Genomic DNA, 23,259 nt, shown 5'->3' on the forward strand with positions numbered 1-23,259 from the left:
ACCACCCGTGTATCTAGAGAAGATTGAAAACTTATTGCCGATGTTTGTGTTAATGTGTGTGTAAGCCTGTCTGTGACCCTTCCCTGGGGATCATGACTTGGGGCCTAGTCTGTCTGTCTCCAGCTTTATTTCTCAAATGAAAAGGCAAAAAAATGTTTTACTGGTTCGCTCTGCCCCTTGCCATTTTATTATGGTATCTTTATTGATTATGCATTTTTATTATTATTTTATTGCTTTGATTTTTCTTTTGTTCAAGGAAGCTCTGTTTTCTTTATACCTCAAATTTATTTTGTAGTTCATGTTTAATGTTGGTGCCCAACCATATCCTTTGGAAATTTGCTCATTGAGTGAAAGAGAATTGAAGTGTGGCCCTTCATGCAACAAACCTGCTAAAAACCAATTGACCTGCGTTTATCAACATGACCTATATTCATGATTAAGTCATTGTCATGAATTTAATCTCTGTAACCTAACATTCTTTAGATTAAATAATTGATTGAAACATCTGGATTTTTACTTTTTTTTAAATTGAATCCAGTTGAATTCTAGAACCAAACAGTCAATCAGCAATCAAATCTTCATCAATATTTTTCTCCATCTGTAGAAGTTATTCTAATTTGGTTCTACTCTCCCATGTTATCTTTTTATTCTGGACTCCAATAGAACTTCTGATCTTAATTATATCATTCGCATATCCTCTGTTGTGTGATTATCTCGAAACGTTTTCCCTTGCTTTGTCTTGGAAATTTTCTCTTGTTCATCACATCTCCAGGTCAATAGTTACTCTTATCCTTTTAAGCTTTTAGATCTGAATTATCCATCAACATTTTTAGCCTTGCTATCTGTTTTGATATCAGTTGAGCTCTCATGTTTATTTCATTACTAAAGCTGTCTACAAGATGTTTGAAGGTTAATTTTAACTTTTAGCATAGATATTAAACTGACTTTAAGGCTATGCATGTAATGGGTAGCTGACCCACAATGTAGGTTTCTTGCATTGAAAGTGAAAACTAACCTCTGATGTTTGTCTCAATGACAAAGACATTTCATTCTCTTTCAATAGCTGATAGCTCTCTGAAGCCTTGCCTATTTTTGGCATGGACAATGCTTCTTCATCTTAGAAGTCCCTTCTAACAGCTCTGTAACAAAATCCATTCAAGAATCAAGAAAAGTCTTGCATGTAGATAGAATTTTTTTTCACTTCCTGTTTCCATTGCCTCGTTTGTGACCATTAATGCTGTGGACATAGTCCGCTGAATTTTCTTCTCTTTCTTTCTCAACACCCAATTCTATTCCATACATGCCCCCATATATTATAAATGAGGATTAATGTACTGCTTCCCTTGTTTCTATCACCTCAAATCTTTTGAATTTCTCACCTCTAAGCTTCCTCAATTCTCCTTGCTTATCCTGTGGTTACTCTTTTTCCTTACTGCTTAGTTTAATTCTTCGCAGCCTTGCATAACTTTGGTCCTGTGTATTGATTTTCATTTTATTTTAAATTCTGACATATATTTTTATGTTGGGAGGAAAGAATAATTGTGCTCTTGCTGCCATTCATTTTGTCTATAAGCATTTTGACTAGTACTGCATTTTTACTTCTTTCTGCTTTTAGGTTGTTTGACAATATTAGAACTGGCTAGCTGAAAGAAGACAGAGGGTGGTGGTTGACAGAAAATGTTCATCCTGGAGCTCAGTTACCAGTGGTGTGCTGCAAGGATCTGTTTTGGGGCCACTGTTGTTTGTGATCTTTATCAATGATCTGGATGTGGGCATAGAAGGATGGGTTAGTAAATTTGCAGATGACTTTAAGATAGGCAGAGTGCCAAAGGATGTTGTAGGTTACATAGGGGCATCAGCAAGATGCAGAGTGGGGCTGAGAAGTGGCAAATGGAGTTTAATGCGGAAAATTGTGAGTTAGTTCACTTCGGAAGAAATAATAGGAATGCAGAGTCCTGGGCTAATGGTAAAATTCTTGGCAGTGTAGATGAACAGAGAGATCTCTGTGTCCTGGTGCATAAATCGCTTAAAGTTACCACCCAGGTTGGTAAGGTTGTTAAGAAGGTATATGGCGTGTTGGCATTTATTGGTAGGAGGATTGACTTTCAGAGCCACAAGGTCATGCTTCAGCTGTACAAGACACTAGTAAGGTCCCACCTGGAATATTGCATGCAGTTGTGGTCACCGCATTATAGGAAGGATGTGGAAGCTTTGGAAAAGGTTGTGAGGAGATTTACTAGGATGTTGCCTGGTATGGAAGGAAGGTCTTCGGAGGAAAGGCTGAGGGAACTGAGGCTGTTTTCGTTGGAGAAAAGAAAGATGACTTAATCAAGACAAATAAGATAATTAGAGGGTTAGCTAGGGTGGACACTGAGAGCCTTTTTCCTTGGATGGTGAAGGCTAACAGGGTACATAGCTTTAAATTGAGGGGTGATAGATTTAGGACAGATATTAGGGGTAGTTTCTTCACTCAGAGTAGTAGGGGCGTGAAACGGCCTCCCTGCACCAGCTGTAGACTCGTTGACATTGAGGGCATTTAAATGGGCATTGGACATACATACAGATAATAATGGAATGGTTTTGGTTAGATGGGCATCAGATTATTTTCACAGGTCCCCGCAACACGGAGGACCGAAGGGCCTGTACTGCGCTGTAATGTTCTATGTTCTATATACATTACTCCTAGCCTGAAAAGGAATACACCCCATATGTTTCTACAAGTGCTCATTAGTCAGAAAGCAAGAAGAGTCTAGGAACATTGGTTTCTAATTTTCCTTCTTTCCAAAAATGCCAAGCTCTTATTAAGGGAACCAAAGATGAGAACCAACTCCATAAAGATCCAGTCCATCTACCAACATAACACCACAACAGCAATGTATGAATTGACAGAAGTACAACTTAGCAGAGCCTCTTCAACGGCACCTCCCAAAAACATGTGACTTCTACCTCCTAGAAAGACAAGTTACTTGGAAGTAGGGACATCACCAAGCTTCTTACTAAGTTATTCACCACTCTACCCTTGGTATACATCACTGATGCTTCCACATCATTGATTCAAGGAACCTGAAATAGATTTCTGTCCGCATTATCAGAGTATCACGCACAATATCTGCAGCATTTCAAGATTCAAGATCATCTTCTCCAGCAGCTAGGAAAAAGTGCTGATCTTGTCAGTGACACCCACATCCTAAGAATGGATTTCCTGTCCTTCTGTTGTGGCAATATATTAAAATACCCAATAATATTACTTAAACTGCTATCCCTATACCTGTACTCAGTTAATTGGTGTTTCTCTTGTGTTCTGCAGGCTATTTAGTTTTAAGGGACCTGGGATTTAAAGTAGAGAGATATGTTGCCTCTGAAATATGTGAAGACTCGATTGCAGTAGGAACTGTCCGGCATGAAGGAAAAATCACGTACGTGCATGACGTCAGGAACATCAGCAGGCAAAACGTAAGAGAAACACACGTTATTGGGAGACCAGGATACAGAATAGCAGAGCTGATAATGCAGTTATGGCAAAATCAAAGTTTTTTTAATCTGATGGGGTACCATTTGATAGTTGTACATCAATTTCATGTGTAATTTCATGTGGAGGGGTGGAGAATGGGAACGGTCACAGCACAAACTACAACTGCATACAGTAAGGCCTATAATGGTGAAATGTGACAGTAAATAATAAATCATTCTGCATTTACCATTTCCATATTTTAAGAAGAAAGTTAAAGTTAATTTGACAGGTATCTTATATGGAATCGACTGTGCCTTTTCATTTCAGATTCAGGAGTGGGGCCCGTTTGATTTGGTGATTGGAGGAAGCCCTTGCAATGATCTTTCTATTGTAAACCCTGCAAGAAAGGGTTTATATGGTAGGAATTATTTATTTGTTTTCAAGTAAGGCCAAACCAACACATTTATGATTCTTAAAGTCCTACCTATCAAAGCTTTGATGGCATTTATTTTGTGTTAATCCCTTATTTCTTTCATCCCTCCCTACAAATGTTAACTCCATTCATTTACACGATCCTCCATCTTCCCAAGAATTGGGATTGTTCACTCCATATCATGAACATCTTCATTGGTCCCATGATGGCCAGATAGTACAGTTGATCCTGCCAAGTTTGAAAATGAATCTCGTCAAGGAAGGAGTTTGAGTTCAGGTCTTCAAGTTAGGTCCAGTGTTCTGGTGTCGTAGGCTTTTACTAGATGATTTTTGTTTTTTGTTTCTTGTTAATTCTGCACATTAACGACTGTTGTCTGAGTGCTGACTAGGTCACTGTTTATTCACCAATATGTGTATTTCTAATGTGCTGACCATTTCTCACCTCCATCCAATTGATTATTGTGAAACGTCATCCAGCAACCTGTCTTGTACAAACATAAGGAAATATATTAAAGCAATGGACATGGAGCAATGCAAAAACATACAAAGAAAGTAGTGAGATGCAAGATGAAAGTGTGAAAATAATATATTCAGCAAAAGAGTGGCTTTGCATAATTTAAATCCACTAAATTAGATACAAGCAGTACAATGATGTGTAATCAGGAAATAGCAAACTTTTTAACTACTTTGAGTCAAACTTTCTTGGAGTAGATTCATAGGATCTTAGAATCCTTACAGTGCTGAAAAGAGTAATTCAGCCCATTGGGTCTGCATCAACCCTCCAAAGAGCATCTATCCAAGTCTGGCCCACATCCTAGCCCATGGCTAATCCCAATTTAGCTTGCATATCCCCGGACACTATCAGACAACTTAGCATGGCCAATCCACCCAACCCATGCGTCTTTGTATTGTGGGAGAAAACTGGAGCCACTGACAGAAACCCAGGCAAATGCAGGGGGAGCATGAAAACTCCACATAAGGCTGTAATTGAACGCAGGTGCCTGGCGCTGTGAGCCAGCAGTGCTAACGACTATGTCACCATGCCACCCAGGGTTGATGCTGCAGAACGTTTAAAATGGCAGGTGTGATCCACAAGTAGATGTGTTGCCTTGAGTTCTGTCAGAGGACGGGCTTATAATGTTGTACTATTTTGAAATAGGTCTTTATGTAAAGTACTCACTTCAAGCTACGATACAGAATACTAGTAGTAGATGGAGTGGTAAAGAAGAAACAGGAGAAAACATGGTAACAATTGTCATATTCTGATCTGTCTCTAATTGTTTCCAAGTCCTAATATCCTCAAACTCAAAAATGAGTTGAAAACCTCACAGGCAGGAAACTCAAACTGTGATGGGCCATTCACCACACCACACTAATACAATTAACAGAGAAATTATAGAGTGCAAAAATAGCCAGGAGCATGTGCTGATGGGGCTGGTGACATCAGCTGGTGATAACAGGCATCAGAATTTCAGTGCATGCATTGCTTACATCACCACTCTCTACGTGAAATAATATCAGTGCAGACTGCCTCACCTGCATAGACTGGTCATTAGTTTTTAAAAGCAATTTAAAAGTAAATGATGGAGTCAGTTTGATTATTTCAGAATCCACTTTATTTTTATAAAAGGAAGAATGCTACCAAATTACTGGGAAAAATACATACAGTTTGCAGTGAAACTACACACTTGTGATTGATAGATGAACATAAAACATATTGACAGCATGCCACACTATCCCTGGGGAGTGTTGTTGCATTACAACACTGCGTTCCTGCAAGTGTGTGCTCATTGCTGCACCTGGCAGAGTCATTCACAACAAACAGAATCCATAATTAAATACCATTAACAATTCTAACTGGTACACTAATTTAGTGTAGCCCCTTATGTAAAAGTGGAAATGTCCAACTGAAGCGATCTGAGTGCAAATGGGAACTCAATCAAAGGTTTTCAGAATGTTGCACCCTGGAGCACGTTGGAACAGAAATAGTGACATCATTACTTATCTAATGTTGAACTGTCTGTATTTTTGATATTGTATTTGTACATTGTAAAAAGAAACAACAATCATTTTAGAGAAAGTCTTCAAGTAGAGATTGGAATGAGATTGGCCAGGTGGATCTCATTGATTATGAGTACCCTGATTGGCTCAGCTCAACGCCCCCAATCAGGGAGCCCTGGCTGACAGATATAAACAAGAATCTCAGGGATTCTTCTCACTCTGGGGACTGGCTGTGAGCTAGCTGATCAGAGCTCATGCACTGTGCACGTATAGGTATTGGGTGACTTGGTGACGGGACACCAGCTGTGTGAAGTTATTTCACTGGCGATGAGAGAGATCAGTACGATCCTGAAGAAAATTTGCTCACAACAGTCATCTTTGAGTTGGGGTAAGCAAGATGCCTTTATTTGGGAAGCTTAACACGTTCGATCCTGCCATCAAGACTGGGTCCAGCATGTGGAAAGAATGCGTTTTCTTTTCCGGGCATATGACATTGGGGCAGATAAAAAGCAATGAAAAATTCTTCTGACTGCTTGCAGACCTGCAGCATTTTTGTTTATTAGAAGCCTAACTTTCCTTGAGGCACCAGATAACTAAAACATTTCAACAGTTGATGGATTTAGTTAAGGAATATTATGAATCCAAGCATCCTGTAATTCTGAGGCACTAATGGTTTTATTTGGCACTTCGAGAACCAGGGGAAATCCTAATCGGGATTTTTGATGAGGTTAAGGCGAGTGGCAGAGGCATGTGATTTTGGGTTAACCCCGAATGAGATATTGAGAGAGAGTTTGGGCTTAATGACGTAACCATGCAAATGCTCCTCCTGGGTCAATACAAAATGCACAGGTAGGGAATGCGAGCTACAGGGTATTCTAATGGAAGTGGACACCCTCACTTGTCCAACTGAGGTTAGGGAACGCCACTTGATTGAAGGCACTCGCATGGCCTCACTCAGGACATCCAGAGCAGAGACCTGAGGTCAGCCCATAGCAAAACCCCAAAACAAAATGGAACCTTGGCCAAATGGCTAAAATGTTCTTCAGGATCCAGGCTGTGACACCATTGTAGTTGCTGCTGGTATGTAAAGACAGTAAAGGAGTCCCACAAAGGTCTGACTTGAGTAAGAGAACTCATAGGGCAGTATCCTGAAGAGTGCAATTAATGTGGTTTGAAATAGTTAAATTGCTTAGCATCATCCACATCAGAACCAATCAAAATAAACGTCTGTTAAGTGGTCATCAGTTCTATTGGAGTTCAGTGCCAGCACAGCTGTATCAGTGATTGCAGAAGCAGTCAAGATTTGCTCTAGACTCCAAATGTTAAGTTTGTGTAAGGCGTCGGCCATACTGGAATATATATGAGGGACTTGTTACACATTGAGGATATGACTTCAGTTCTGGTCTCTAATGAGGAGCAGTTACTGCAGTTACCACTGATTGTAGTAAAAGGCTCAGACCCAAGCTTGATGGGGCAGAATTGGTTGAGAAAGATTCACCTTAATTGGCTGAACATTTTTTTGATTGAAAATGGCTGCATGAGTGAAGTCAAAGGAGTCAAGGCCACCTTACATATTGACCAGAAAGCAATTCTGCAAGGCGCAACCCCATTTGCCTTACAGGCAAAAGTAGAAACAGAAATCAGGAGGCTAGAAATTGAAGGAATCCTCAAACCAGTATAGTCTGCAGAATAGGCAGCAGTGGTCGTACTGACTGTGAAGCTTGACAGGTTGGTTGCCTTTGTGTGGATTTTAAGCAAATGGTAAACCACTTCTCGCAGCTTGGTAAATACCCAAACCCTCGCAAAGAGGACTTGTATGCAAGTCTGGCAGGGGAGGTCTGTCCTTCACGAAGCTGAGCATGAACCATGCGTACCTGCAATTGCAACTAGCTGAGGAGTCGATGAAGTATGCCACAATTAATACCCATAAGGATTTGAATCAAAATATGAGACTTTTTTGAGGTAGCATCAGCCTGTACCATTTTCCAGCAGACAATGGAGAATACTTAACGAGGGTTCCTTCAGGTCGCCATTTATCTAGGTGATGTGCTAATAACCAGGAACACCAACAAAGAGCTTTTAGGGAACTTGGTCATAGTACTTAAACATTTCTCCAAGGCAGGGGTACACTTTAGGATGGAAAAATCTGAGTTGCAGGCATCCCAAATTACCTACATAGGCTACAGAGTCGACAAGACTGGGTTACACTCATTGACTGATTGACATGATCAGTGTGGCTGATCATGTCTGCAGCAGAGTTTGGGTCGTTCCTTGGATTGGTGAATTATTATGTAGCCCAGCCTCCATCCTGGCACCTTTCACATCTACTATTGATAAAAGGTCAGCCTTGGAAATGGTCATACAGCCAAGAAGTATCCTTTAGGGAAGTGAAAAGCAGCTGTTGTTGTCTAAGGTGTTGGCCCATCGCGGGATGCGGTGCTGATATGTGATGCTTCGTCATCATGTTGGCTCACCAGTGCCCCAACAGAAAGGAACACACGATAGCATAAGCTTCATGGATTTTGGCTGATGCTGAATGCAAATATACCAAGATAGAGAAGGAAGGTTTGGCAGTTATCTTTGATGTGAAAGGTTTCACCAGTACCTTTACAGAGGTAAATTTGTAATAGTAACAGACCTCAAAACCCTGCTTGGATTACATAGAGAAGCCAAGGCCATGCCGCCCATAGCTTCTGGTTGAATTCAGCAGACCTTTATTCTCAGTGCGTACAATTACAAGCTGGAACACCGTCTGGGTAGTCAAGTGGCAAATGCAGATGCCTTGACCCTCCTCCCAGGGGCAGATACATCACCAGTGGTGCCGCCCCTAGAAGAATCCATTGTGGTTTTAAACTTTCCAGACACCCTTCTGGCCACCGCTGACAATATCCAACTGTGGACACAAAAAATCCCATCCTGGCAAAACTAAAACAGCTGGTCATGATGGGGAAACAACAGGGCCATCACAATGAGAATTGAAATCTTTCTGGACCTGGCAAGATCTGATTGTTGGAGAGGATGGCGTTTTATTATGAGGAGCAAGAGTGATTGTCCCAAATAAAAATCACTGGCTGAACTCTATCAGAGGTTTCCAAAATGAAGATGTTGGCAAGGAGGTATGTCTGGTGGCTACAGTTGGATGCTGACATAGCCGCATTGGTGGGGCAGTACCCAGAGTGCCAACTGAACAAAACTTAGTGGTTGCAGCTCCCCCCATATTTGTGGGAATGGCTGGGTAAACCCTGGACTCAGTTACATGTTGACCATGCCGGTCCTTTCATGGGCTCAATGTTCTTGGTCATTGTGGATTCAAAGTTGTTGGACGTGCACAGAGTTCATTCGTCAAATTCAGGGATACTCGAAAGCTGCGAGCATTGTTTACAAGACCCGGACTCCCAGAGTATTGATCATAGATAATGGGACGTCATTTACCAGCAGGGATTTCACATATTTCCTAAGGTCAAATGGCATTCGGCATGTTTCGAGAGCTCCATACCATTCATTGTCCAATGGCCTGGTGGAAAAAGCAGTCCAAACATTGAAGGCAAGCTTAAAGAAATAGCCGAAAGCTTCACTCAATACTACTCTCCTGGTTCCTGTTTGATTATAGGACCATCCATCATGCAACTACACGGATAGCTGCTGCAGGGAGAAGACTCCACACCAGGTTAAAACTGAGGGGTGAAGTGGCATTAGGAATGCCAATGTCAGCCACATGCCTCCACTAAATGAGAGAGTCCATTTACTTCAGGGGATGTCGAAACCACAGAAATGGCCCTGTGTAGGTACAAGGCAAAATCACCATGAGATCAGGTCCTGTGACATATAAAGTTCAGGAGCTGAGGTAGTCCTGAACAAACATGTGTATCACATAAAAGTTGTTACCTTTCAAACAGTGCAGGAGCAAAACACACCCACCCCTTCAGGACAGTCAGCAAGGCCATCAGAAACCATGGGTTCTCCCCTTCCATGGAGCATAAAAGAAACCTCAGAGTTTGAGATGGATGCAGCTGATGTCACAGCCTCGATACAATTGTCACCTGAAGAAGAGGAAGAATTTCTTCAGAGATGCTCCCAGTGCAAGGGACAGGCTATGTTCTGGTACATGCCGCTCATGTCCGAATCAGTCGGACGAATTAGACCTGGGGTGAAATGTCCCAGGAGAAGCTATGAGAAACAGAACAGGCCTACATCCCTGGAATGGTGTGGTGGGGTTGGGGGGGGGTTTGTGATGCAGTGATTGGAGTGAGGTTGGCTAGGTGAATCTCATTGACTATGAGATCTTTGATTGGGGCTGTTAACCTGGGCCAATCAGGGAGTGCTGGCTGACAGATGTTAACAGGAGTATCAGGGATTCTCATCACTCCAGGGACTGGCTGTGAGCCAGCTGATCAGAGTCTGTGTACTGTGCACATGGGTAAATCAAGAGTGAGTTTGTGCCAGAAAACCAACCTCCGTGGAGTTTTTTCACTTCACATTATTTTATGTTTAAGACAACAAGTGCATATTTCAAATCTCGCATGCTTTATTTTATTCTGTCTGTTTAGTTGATGCACAGATCTGTAGTGATGTCACTGGGAGATCTCGTCTGTGAGAGAATCTGAGTTAAATAGTGCAAAGGAACAACAAAAGAATGTAAAATTGTTGTTGAGTATTGTTGGACTAAAGTTAATTCTTCTATTTCATTTTGTGATGCTTAGTAATGCCTTTAAGCCAGCCCTCCCAATGTTGTAACTTACTGTAGAAGATAAAACAAAAGGTAAATGTAGCAAGAAATATAAGACCATAAGACATAGGAGTGGAAGTAAGGCCATTCGGCCCATCGAGTCCACTCCGCCATTCAATCATGGCTGATGGGCATTTCAACTCCACTTACCTGCATTCTCCCCGTAAATATGTCCCTAAGTTGTCCTCAGAAACATCCACACTTTTTCCAATGAACTGACAATATGCAAGACCTCAGTGGCAGACTGAAGATTTACAATTGTTATCTACATAACTGATTTATTTAAATGGCTGCTATCCAATGGTGAAATTCTCTCTTTCAGTGTGGAATGCTGCAAACTGTGAATGCATATTTGTGAATGATTGAGTTTTCAGAAATTATTTGTGTTTTGGAATCTTATGTAATCAGGACTTAAATATTTGAGGATTAGCCTGAGCTGAAACCTCATGGGAAAGCAAGTATAAATTATACTAACTTTGTTTCCCCTTATATATCTCTCTCTCTTCATTGCTTCAATTATTAAAATAATACCTTCCCCATGAATATTTAATAAAATTCAACAATGTCTCTCAATATCAATGACTTAAGAGTTATGATTAGATTCTTGCAGATGCTAAACTGTAAATCGAGAGTGCTTGGTAGAGCTGCTTTGTTTGCTAAATCACTCTTTACAAGTACATTGTGAATGGTATTGATATCATGAACAAGGACAAAGTTGAAATTGGTCTCGAACAATGTTCCCTTTAAAAATTTTTGTGTATAGCCAATTTATTTAACTGCATTGCAGTGCTCAAAATACATGGGGGTGTGGGTAAATCCGTTCCTGGAAATCTACAAATCACCTGGGAAAATTCCATCTCCATGACAAGCAATCAGCCTCTGCAGGTAGAATGGAAAGGGAAGGAGCTGCTTTGTCAGTCATGGGTTGGTCTCTCCTATGTTTGCTGCTAGTACATTCAGACCGAACATGAGAAAACCAGGCTGTGATTGGAAGAACAAGATGAGTAGCAGCTGTCAACAATATTGGTGGGAATTGGAAGTGAATCTGGTGGGAGGAGAGTTCAGAGTGACACTGACTTTGAGGCTGCGGAGTTAGGCCAAGGATCAGGCAGCATGGCTGAGGGGATGGAGGAAAATGAGGCCGCAAAGTAGGCAGAGAGGAGCTGTGAGGCATTGGGGGAGAGAGAGGAGCCTGCAGTGGGAAGAACGCACCAGAGGCACTACCGTTGGGGAGGGAGGGTCTGCAGTTGGAGGGGGCAAAGGACTGCATCTGGGGTAAAGGAGCTTCAAAGAAGGCAGAGGGTATGCAAAGAGAAATGAGCGTTTGCAAAATAGACAAATGGTTTGTGAATTGCTGACATTATCTGCAAATGGTGGAAAGAGTCTGAAACAGGAGTGAAGGTATGCAAAGGGTGGAGAAAACGTATTAAACTATTCAGCAAAGGAATACTAACCTAACTGGGGAACAAGAAAACTGAAGTAATTAATTATTTGCAAATTAATGTGGAGTTCCTAGATTAAAGCTACAGGGGTTAGGAACTACCACTTGGAGGAAAATAAAATAGTGATATATTAAAACATAGATGAGGTTTTGGGAGAAATGATGAGTAGGTTTGTGGATGATACAAAGATTGGCCAGCTGGGTGACAGTGAGGTAGAAGGTCTTAGGTTACAGAAAAATATAAATAGATTGGTCGAATGGGCAAATCAGTGGCAGATAGAATTTAACCCTGAGGTCATGCACTTTTGAAGAACAAACAACAATAACAGCACAGGAACAGGCCCTTTAGCCCTCCAAGACTGTGCTGACATACTTTGCCCTGCCATACTAAAACTGTCTTCATTTACAGGATCCGTATCCCTTTATTCTCTTCATATTCATGTATCCGTCCAGGTCTTTCTTTAATGCTGCGATTGTGTCTGCTTCCACCACCACCTCTGGCAACATGTTCCAGGCACTCACCACCCTTTGTGTGAAAAACTTTCCTCGCACACAGTTTAAACTCCCCCCACCCTCGCCTCCCACCTTGAACCTGTGTCCCCTAGTAATTGACCTGTCCACCCTGGGAAAAAGCCTCATACTTTCCACTCTATCCATTTCATTCACAATCTTATAAACTTCTACTAGGTTGCCCCTCAACCCCCTTCATTCCACTGAAAATGAACCCAGTCTATCCAACCTTTCTTCATATCCCCCATACCAGGCAACATCCTGGTAAAACTTTTTTGTACCCTCTCCAAAGCATCCACATCCTTCTGGCTGCCTGGTCTGCTGTGTTTTTCTAGCACCATATTTTTCAACTCTGGTACTCCAGCATCTGCAGTCCTCACTTTCTCCTATCCTTATTACTGTGTCCCTTCCAATGAGGGCAAGCATGCCACATATGTTTTTTGTTACCTTATCTACGTGCACTGCCACCTACAGTGATCTGTGGACCTTCCAACCCAGATCCCTCAGTGTATCAATACTCCTAAGAGTTCTGCCATTCACTTATAATTTCCACCTGAACTTGATCTTCCAAAATGTATTACCTCATATTTGCCTGGATTAAACTCCATCTGCCATTTCTGTGCATGTGCGTCTCCAACTGATTTATATCCTGCTGTATCCTCAGGCAATCCTTCTCACTATTTGCAACTCCATCAATCTTTGTATTGTCCACAAGTTATTAATTAGACCAGCTACATTTTCCTCCAAATCATTCACATAGACCATGAACAGAAGAGGTCCCAGCACTGATCCCTGTGGAACACCACTAGTCACAACCTTCCATTCCAAAAAGCATCCTTCCACCTCTACCCTTCATCTTCTATGATTAAGCCAGTTCTGTATCCATCTCATCAGCTCACCCCTGACAGTTTGACTTCATCTTTTGTACCAGTCTGCCATAAGGGACATTGTCAAAGATTTTACTGAACTTCATGTAGTCAGCATCAACTGCTTTTCCCTCACCAATCACCTTCGTCACTTCCTCAAAAAACTCGATTAAGTTAGTGAGGCATGACCTCCCACCACACACAACTATGCTGTCCATTGCTCATAAGTCAGTTTGCTTCTAAATGTATATAGAAGTAATATGCTAAGGAAACACTCAATGAATGGCAGGACAGAAGCTGAGAAAAACAGAAAGATCTTTGGGTGCTTGTCCACAGATCCCTGAAGACGGCAGGACAGGTTAATGGGGTAGTTAAGAAGGCATACGGGAAACTTACCTTTATCAGTTGTGACATAGACTATAAGAATGGGAGGGTTATATTGAACCTGTACATAACTTTGGTTAGGCCACAGTTGGAGTACGGTGTGCAGTTCTGGTCACCACAATATAGAAAGGATGTGATTGCGCTGAAGGGAATACACAGGCGATTCATCAGGATGTTCTTGAGCTGGAGCACGTTAACTATGAACAGAGGCTGGATAGACTCAGGTTGATTCCTGCCAGCAGAGAAGGCTGAGGAGGATCTGATCAAAGTATATAAGATTATGAGAGACATGGACAGGGTAGACGCAAAGCAGCTACTGCCTTTAGTTGAAGAGTCAGGAACAAGGGAGCATACTTTTAAGGTGAAAGGCTGGAACTTTAGAGGGGATTTGGAGAAAATTTCATCCAGTGGGTGGTGGGAATCTGTAATGCACTGCCTGGGAGGATAGTTGTCTCACAAAACCTCACAAGCTTTGAAAAGTACTTGGATGAGCACTTGAAATGTGCTGTTGGCCCAGTGCTGGAAAGTGGGGCTAATGTAGATTTGAGTAATTTACAGACTTGATGGGCCAAAGAGCCTCTTATTTACTGTGTGATTATATGAAAGTAAATAGAATTGTAATGAACATTTTCAATTGTACAACTTAATATTAAACAGTTTCAATATATAAACATTTGCCATTTATGAGTTATCACATCTGAAGTTGTCTTCCATACTATGAGGTGCTTACATAATAGGCAGTTGTATTAGAAGATTATGAATGGTGATGAAGGGCTTTTGCATAACATGTTGATTTTCCTGCTTCTCGGATGTTGCCTGACCTGCTGTGCTTTTCCAGCATCACTCTAATCTTGACTCTGATCTCCAGTATCGGCAGTCCTCATTTTCGCCTAATTGATTTTAACCGTAGTACGAATCCTCTTGCAAGGATGCCTACGTTGAAGAAGTTCTCCTCCTCTCTCTGCAAGGATTTCCTTGAGTCCCTCTCTTGCTGCAACCCCCAGGTCATCTCATCTGTTCTGAAGATTCTTGATGAAGGGCTTTTGCCTAAAATGTCGATTTTCCTGCTCCTTTGATGCTGCCTGACCTGCTGTGCCTTTCCAGCATCACTCTAATCTTGACTCTGATCTCCAGCATTTGCAGTTCTCACTTTCGCCTAGTTGTATTAGAAACAAACACGCAGTGATTTAGCTGTGACCAGTGCAGTGAAGAAAAAAACTTGTTAAGACTGATTACATTTTGAGTAAAGAAGTGTATTTTCAACAAATCACTTGTTACTAATATATGCTCCCTCCACCGCTGATGTTCAGTAGCAGTGTATGACATCTACAAAGTGCATTGTAGAAATTCACCAGCATCCTCCAAATACATGACCACAGGCATCTAGAAGGACAACGTCGGCAGATACATGGGAACCCCTTCATCTGCATGTTCTCTTCCAAGCCGCGTACTCCTGGGGCCGAGAAACATATTGCCTTTCCTTCAGCATCACTGGGTCAAAATCCTGGAATTCCTTCCTTAGAACATGTGGCTGTACCTACCGCAAATAGACTGCAACAGTTCAAGAAGGCATTTCACCCCTACCTTCACAAGAGCAATGAGACAGCCAACAAATGCTGCCCTAGCTAGTGATGCCCACGTTCTGTGAATGAATTAAAAAAAGTAGTCTCTGTTTCTGCAATTTCAGGATAGCTGTTTGTTAACATTTCCCCAAGGGTATTAATTACATCATTATGAATAAGTTTAAAAGCTACAGTTAACTCAGCAGGGCTTCAGATATCACAGTTTGACTGACAGCTTAGTGAGATTACTAAAGAATTCACTCTGTTTGATGTGGGTAGTAAACTGGATTTTTGACTTTAAGCAATTAATGATATAAAATGCAAAAACTTTGAATTAATTTTATGAATCAAAGTTTTTTCTTCATTACTTGGTATGTAGAGTGATAACTGTATTAGATTGTTGGCTTATTCATCCCAACATGGCTCCTGAAGTCTGCACATGGTTAACACTGGCTGATGACTATGGTGGTTAGGATTGTGGGTTGGCATTGAGTTCACATGGAGGTATGGAGGAGCTGTTGGAAGGGAATCTTATCATCAAGGGCTGGAGCTACAGGTCCCAGATAGCCAAGCTGGACTTTCTAACCACCCTTCGACAGTTACCTGCCCTATGATCACATAAATTTTGCTTCTGGAGTCAACTGGCTGGGTTCAATACCTTATGCTCTCCACCACCACCCCATTCCACTGCAAGAGTAATTTAAAATTTCCTACATAAACCATCCACCTCCGTAGCTGATGTCCAGCCAAAGTAGAAGATGCCTATTCATGTTAGAGAAGCAAAAAGAATTTTGAACTTCATGAGTACTTTGTCAAGTTCTGTTTACTGAGACATAAGGAACAAGGTTTACAAAAGGACTTTGAGGCTGATTTTGAGTGTCTGACGATTAATGAAACCCATAGCCTGGAAAGAAGGCAACTGGAAAAAACACTGGCAGCACGTAGAGCAGGAACCACAATTTGTATTGTAAATTTGGAAGATTGTTACATAAGAACAAGGGACGATATCATAATGTGGTTGAAATTGTAGGTTGATGTTTCTGAAATTGCGAAACCCTTTCAAGTTTCACAACATCTTTCCGATAGGAAGGAGACCAGAATTGCACGCAATATTCCAACAGTGGCCTAACCTATGTCCTGTACAGCCACAACATGACCTCCCAACTCAATACTCTGACCAATAAAGGAAAGCATACCAAACGCCTTCTTCACTATCCTATCTACCTGCGACTCCACTTTCAAGGAGCTATGAACCTGCACTCCAAGGTCTCTTTGTTCAGCAACACTCCCTTGGACCTTACCATTAAGTGTATAAGTCCTGCTAAGATTTGCTTTCCCAAAATGCAGCACCCACATTTATCTGAATTAAACTCCATCTGCCACTTCTCAGCCCATTGGTCCATCTGATCAAGATCTCATTGTAATCTGAGGTAACCGTCTTCGCTGTCCACTGTACCTCTGATTTTGCTGTAATCTACAAACTTACTAACTATACGTCTTATGCTCGTATCCAACTAATTTATGTAAATCACAAAAAGTAGAGGACCCAGGACCTATCCTTGTGGCACTCCACTGGTCACAGGCCTCCAGTCTGAAAAACAACCCTCCACCACCACCCTCTGTCTTCTACCTTTGAGTCAGTTCTGTATCCAAATGGCTAGTTCTCCTTGTATTCCTTGAGATCTAACCTTGCTAATTAGTCTCCCATGGGGAACCTTGTCGAATGCTTTACTGAAGTCCATATAGATCACATCTACTGCTCTGTCCTCATCAATCTTCTTTGTTACTTCTTCAAAAAACTCAATCAAGTTTGTGAGACATTATTTCCCACGCACAAAGCCATGTTGACTATCCCGAATCAGTCCTTGCCTTTCCAAATACATGTACAACCTGTCCCTCAGGATTCCCTCCAACAACTTGCCCACCACCTAGGTCAGACTCACCGGTCTATAGTTCCCTGGCTTGTCTTTACCGCCCTTCTTAAACAGTGGCACCACGTTTGCCAACCTCCAGTCTTCTGGCACCTCACCTGTGACTATTGATGATACAAATATCTCAGCAAGAGGCCCAGCAATTACTTCTCTAGCTTCCCACAGAATTCTCGGGTACACCTGATCAGGTCCTGGGGATTTATCCACTTTTAACTGTTTCAAGACATCCAGCACGCCCTCCTTTGTAATATGGATATTTTGCAAGATGTCACCCTACAGTCTATATCTTCCACATCGTTTTCCACAGCAAATACTGATGCAAAATATTCATTTAGTATCTCCCCCATTTTCTGTGGCTCCACACAAAGGCCACCTTGCTGATCTTTGAGGGGCCCTATTTTCTCCCTAGTTACCCTTTTGTCCTTAATATATTTGTAAAAATCCTTTGGATTCTCCTTAATTCTATTTGCCAAAGCTATCTCATGGCCCCGTTTTGCCCTCCTGATTTCCCTCTTAAGTATACTCCTACTTTCTTTATACTCTTCTAAGGATTCACTCGATCTATCCTGTCTATACCTTACATATGCTTCCTTCTTTTTCTTAACCAAACCCTCAATTTCTTTAGTCATCCAGCATTCCTACCACCCTTCCCTTTCACCCTCACAGGAATATACTTTCTCTGGACTCTTGTTATCTCATTTCTGAAGGTTTCCCATTTTCCTGCCGTCCCTTTACCTGCGAACATCTGCCTCCAATCAGCTTTCAAAAGTTCTTGCCTAATACCGTCAAAATTGGCCTTTCTTCAATTTAGAACTTCAACTTTTAGATCTGGTCTATCCTTTTCCATCACTATTTTAAAATGAATAGAATTATGGTCGCTGGCCCCAAAGTGCTCCCCCACTGACACCTCAGTCACCTGCCCTGCCTTATTTCCCAAGAGTAGGTCAAGCTTTGCACCTTCTCTAGTAGGTACATCCACATACCGAATGAGAGAATTGTCTTGTACACACTTAAGAAATTTCTCACCATCTAAACTGTTAACACTATGGCAGTCCCAGTTGATGTTTGGAAAGTTAAAATCCCCTACCACAACTACCCTATTATTCTTACAGATAGCTGAGATCTCCTTACAAGTTTGTTTCTCAATTTCCCTCTGACTATTAGGGGGTCTATAATACAATCCCAATAAGGTGATCATCCCTTTCTTATTTCTCAGTTCCACCCAAATAACTTCCCTGGATGTAGTTCCAGGAATATCCTCCCTCAGCACAGCTGTAATGTTATCCCTTATCAACAATGCCACTCCCCCTCCTCTCTTGCCTCCTTTTCTATCCTTCCTGTAGCATTTGTATCCTGGAACATTAAGCTGCCAGTCCTGCCCATCCCTGAGCCATATTTCCGTAATTGCTATGATATCCCAGTCTCATGTTCCTAACCATGCCCTGAGTTCATCTGCCTTTCCTGTTAGGCCACTTGCATTGAAACAAATGCAGTTTAATTCATTAGTCCTACCTTGTCCCTGCCTGCCCTGACTATTTGACTCACTTCTGTTCTCAGCTGTACTCGTCTCAGATCGATCTCTTTCCTCACTGTCTTCCTGGGTCCCACCCCCACCTTACTAGTTTAAATCCTCACAAGCAGTTCTAGCAAATTTCCCTGCCAGTATATTAGTCCCTTCCAATTTAGGTGCAATCAGTCCTTCTTGTACAGGTCACTTCTACCCCAAAAGAGATTCCAATGATCCAAAAAAGTGAATCCTTCTCCCATACACCAGCTCCTCGGCCATGCATTCATCTGCTCTATCCTCCTATTCCTGCCCTCACTAGCTTGTAGCACTGGGAGCAATCCAGATATTACTTCCCTTGAGGACCTTATTAAATTTCTGCCTCTCTGTAATCTCCCTTCAGAGTCTCAACCTTTTCCCTTTCAGTGTCGTTGGTTCCAATGTGGACAATGATCTCCTGCTGGCCCCTCTCCCCCGTGAGAACATTCTGCACGCTCTCTGAGACATCCTTGATCCTGGCACCAGGGAAGCAACACACCATTCTGCTTTTTCTCTGCTGGCCACAGAAACATCTGTCTGTACCTCTGACGACAGAATCCCCTGACACAATTGATCTCTTGGAAGCTGACGTACCTCTCGTTGCATTAGAGCCGGTCTCAATACCAGAAACTTTGCTGTTCGTGCTATGTTCCCCTGAGAATCCACCTCCCCCTACATTTTCGAAAACAGCATATCTGTTTGAAATGGGTATATCCACAAAAGACTCCTGCCCTAGGTGCCGACCTCTCTCACCCTTCCTGGAGTTAACCCATCTATGTGACTGTATCTGAGACTTTTCCCCCTTCCGATAACTGCCATCCATCACATACTGTTGCTGTTGCAAATTCCTCATCGCTTCTATCTGTCTCTTCAACTGATGCACTCAATTTGATAAGATTCGCATTCAACAGCATTTATGGAAAATATAATCCGCAGTAACCCTTAAACTCTCTTAAAACTCCCACATCTGACAAGAAGTACATATCACTGCAAAGGCCATTTTTGCTCCTTCATAATCTACAGACCCAGAAAATAACACCGTCTTATTCCTCTACAAACACTGCCCCAGGTTAAATTAATAGTTATGACTTATATTTTAAGTTTAATCAAGAGACTTATCTCCAAAAACATATAATCAAAAAAGAATCCACTATACTCACTACTGCAGCCTTTCTCTTGGACAGACTTAAAACAACAATTAACTTATCTGATTCTGTGCTGCGAACTTCGCCCAACAGTCCCTCCAAGATTAGTTGTAAAATTCACTGTTAGTTAATTTTCCCAGATGCACTCCAATGTCCAGCAATACATGAATTCAAACAGCAAAGGCGGTAACTGTGCAGGTTCTCTCTCTCTCTCCTGTACTGTCCTCACCATGTGCTTCCTTTGTCTGCTCTTCTCCCTTTTAAAACTGCTGTTGTTTTGACTTTTTTTTTCCAAAGTTCCAAAACAATGCAACAGCATATGAAACAGTAATGGCTGTCCCTGGAATTCGAGGAAATCACCTCCAACACCTAAAATACCTCAAAAAGAGGAGCAGCTCTTACAGCCAGAAATTTTTCCCGTCCTCCATCTCGGATTACCCAGAATCCTGTTCTCTAGCTTCCACCCGAAACACATTAAAACAGCCTTCCCCTACGGATAAGCTCTCCGCATACACAGGATCTGTTTAGAAAAGAAGGAACGTGACAGCCACTTGAAAGTGCTCAAGGATGCCCTCATAAGGACAGGGTACGATGCTCAACTCATCAACCACCAGTTCTGACTTTCCACAGCGAGAAACTGCAATTACCTCCTCAGGAGACAGACATGGGCTGCAACAGACAAGGTACTCTTCATTGTCCAGTACTTACTGGGAGCGGAATGACCTCACCATGTTCTTCGCAGCCTGCAAAACATTATTGATGAGGACGGGTACGTTGCCAAGACCTTCCCCATGCCCCCACTTCTTGTCTTTAAACAACCACCAAACCTTAAATAGATCATGATTCATAGCAAACTGCCCGGCCTTCAGGAAAACAACACCGTAAGACCCTGCCACAGCAGCTGCAGCAAGATATGTCAGAGTATCCATATGGGTAATGCCATTCCATGTGGGAACTCCTCCCACCATCTATGCAGCAAGTTCTCATGTGACTTATCCAACATGGTCTATTTCATACGCTGCAGGCAAGGATGCCCTGAGGCATGGTACATTGGTGAGACTGAGCAGATGCTATGACAACAAATGAATGGACACCGCGTAACAATCAACAGACAGGAGCATGCCCTCTAAGTTGGAGAACACTTCAGCAGTCTGGGACATTCAGCCTCGTACCTTTTGGGTGACCATCCTCCAAGGTGGACTTCAGGACAAGCAACAATGCAGATTGGCTGAGCAGAAGCTCTTAAAAAAGTTCAGTACACATGGGAATGGCCTCAACTGGGACTTGGGTTCATGTCACACTACAGGTGACCCCACTGCATGATACACACTCTCTCTCTCTCTCTCTCTCTCTCTCTCTCTCTCTCACACTCACACACACACACACACACACACACACACACACACACACACACACACACACACACATATCCACCCAGACCCCCCCCCATACAGAAGCTCTCACATGCATAGACCCCCCACACACACCAACACACGCACCCTCTCACACATACCCCATCACACTCACACACACATTTAACCAAACTTACACACATACTCTATCACGTGCACTCTCATCCAAGCACACACAATGACATGCACACTCAATCTGTCACTCATACATGAGCTTATGGGGTGAATTTGTTTTTTGCAGAATTACATTTTATTTTGCTCAAAAACTGCATGAATCCATGTAAAGAGGGTTTGTCAGTCTGACATAGCATTGGGACACAGACAGACTCCACACCTATTGTTTTAAAAAGCTTGAGAATGTAATTTACAAGAAGTTCAGGGATTTACATATCAAAGAACAAAAACCAGCATATGCCATTATAAAAGCTGAAAGTTTTAATCTAAAATTGTTTACTGTATCACATGTCCATGACACTGGACTCCTTTGGCTACAGGTTCTGTGAGCATGATCTTAATCTCCTTAATGACCTGATAAAGGATCGGCGCTCTGAAAGCTAGTGCTTCCAAATAAACCAGTTGGACAATAACTGTTGTGTGATTTTTAACTTGATAAGTAAAGAATATGAAGGATAATGATTACTAATTTATCAAGACAGACCAATTGGTTTAGTTGTCTGTTCAGCTAATAGATATTAAAAATTCAGACGGCTGTTCTACAGAATGGTCATTAGTCATTTAAGTAACTCAAAAGATTTTCAGTATATAGGTTTTTTTATTGTATAGTGGAATTGTTCAAGTGTTAATGTCCTAATGATGGTGCTACAGGGCGTAGTAAATGAATAGTGCCATCAACATGTGCCCAGGTGAATTGTAATGTATAATTTATAATGTAGTTTATTTCTAATTTTCAAAGATTTGAAACTTTATGGCTTCAAAGTTTGTGCAGGGATTTTAAACCTGTCAACATTTTATGTGGATAAAATATTCACATTGTGGTTTATCGACAACAATGAAGTATATTTTATAAATGTTTCACATTTTTAACAAGTCCTAAGACTTTCTGCAGATGCACACATGAATAAAAAGATGCTAAACCCAAAAATGTGAGATGAGGACAGTGGCCACAAGTTTTCTTAAAGGGGTGAAGTTTTAAGAAAAGTTTTAAAGCATGTGAAAGTGGTCGAGAGGTAGAAGAGGACATTGTGGAGAGGGGTTTTAGCCAGCTGAAGTTTCTGCTTTCAACATAATGCATGAAATAGAAAGATAAATATAAAAAAAATCAGAGTCAACAGATTGAGATGTGGTGAAAAGTTAGGGCAAGAGATAATTGCAAAGATAGGTTGGTTGAAAGATATTGGAGTGATATAAAGCTAGAGACAAAGATTTTAAGTGTGAGGTCTTGAAATTGGTGAGCTGCTGCTTGAACTGCTACAGTCCTCGAGGGAGTAGGGACACCCAAAAGGTAGTTGAGAACATAATTCCAGGATTTTGACCCAGTGACCGTGAAGGAACAACAATATATTTCAAAGTCAGGATGGCGTGTGACTTAGAAGGGATCTTGCAGATTATGGCATTTCCATATATCTGCTGCCCTTATCTTTCTCAGTGGTTGAGGTCAAACGTATGGAAGATACTGTTGAAGGACGATTGATGAGTTACTGCAGTATCTGTTTTAGATGGAGTACACTTCTCTGTATGTTGGCAGTGAAGAGAGTGAGTATTGATGGTCATGGATTAGGTGTCAGTCAAGTGCAACGTTTTGTCCTGGATAATGTTGAGCTTCTTCATTGTTGTCGGAGCTGAAGTCATCCAGGAAAATGCAGAGCATTACATCACACTCCTGATTTGTATAAAT

General features: G+C 41.7%; 1 protein-coding gene across 7 annotated transcripts in view; it reads left to right on the forward strand.

The window, feature by feature from the left end:
• dnmt3bb.1 (DNA (cytosine-5-)-methyltransferase 3 beta, duplicate b.1) overlaps positions 1-23,259 on the forward strand; it is a 284,701-nt gene that overhangs the window by 207,906 nt on the left and 53,536 nt on the right. For all 7 annotated transcript variants that reach the window (XM_072556783.1, XM_072556785.1, XM_072556789.1 and 4 more), the window contains 2 exons: positions 3,308-3,453; positions 3,779-3,869. In XM_072556783.1, coding sequence (XP_072412884.1) covers positions 3,308-3,453; positions 3,779-3,869 — 237 coding nt within the window. The remainder of the gene's footprint in view (positions 1-3,307; positions 3,454-3,778; positions 3,870-23,259) is intronic.

The sequence above is a fragment of the Chiloscyllium punctatum genome, chromosome 37 (genome assembly GCF_047496795.1).
Source record: "Chiloscyllium punctatum isolate Juve2018m chromosome 37, sChiPun1.3, whole genome shotgun sequence".
In the NCBI taxonomy this organism is placed as follows: Eukaryota; Metazoa; Chordata; class Chondrichthyes; order Orectolobiformes; family Hemiscylliidae; genus Chiloscyllium; species Chiloscyllium punctatum.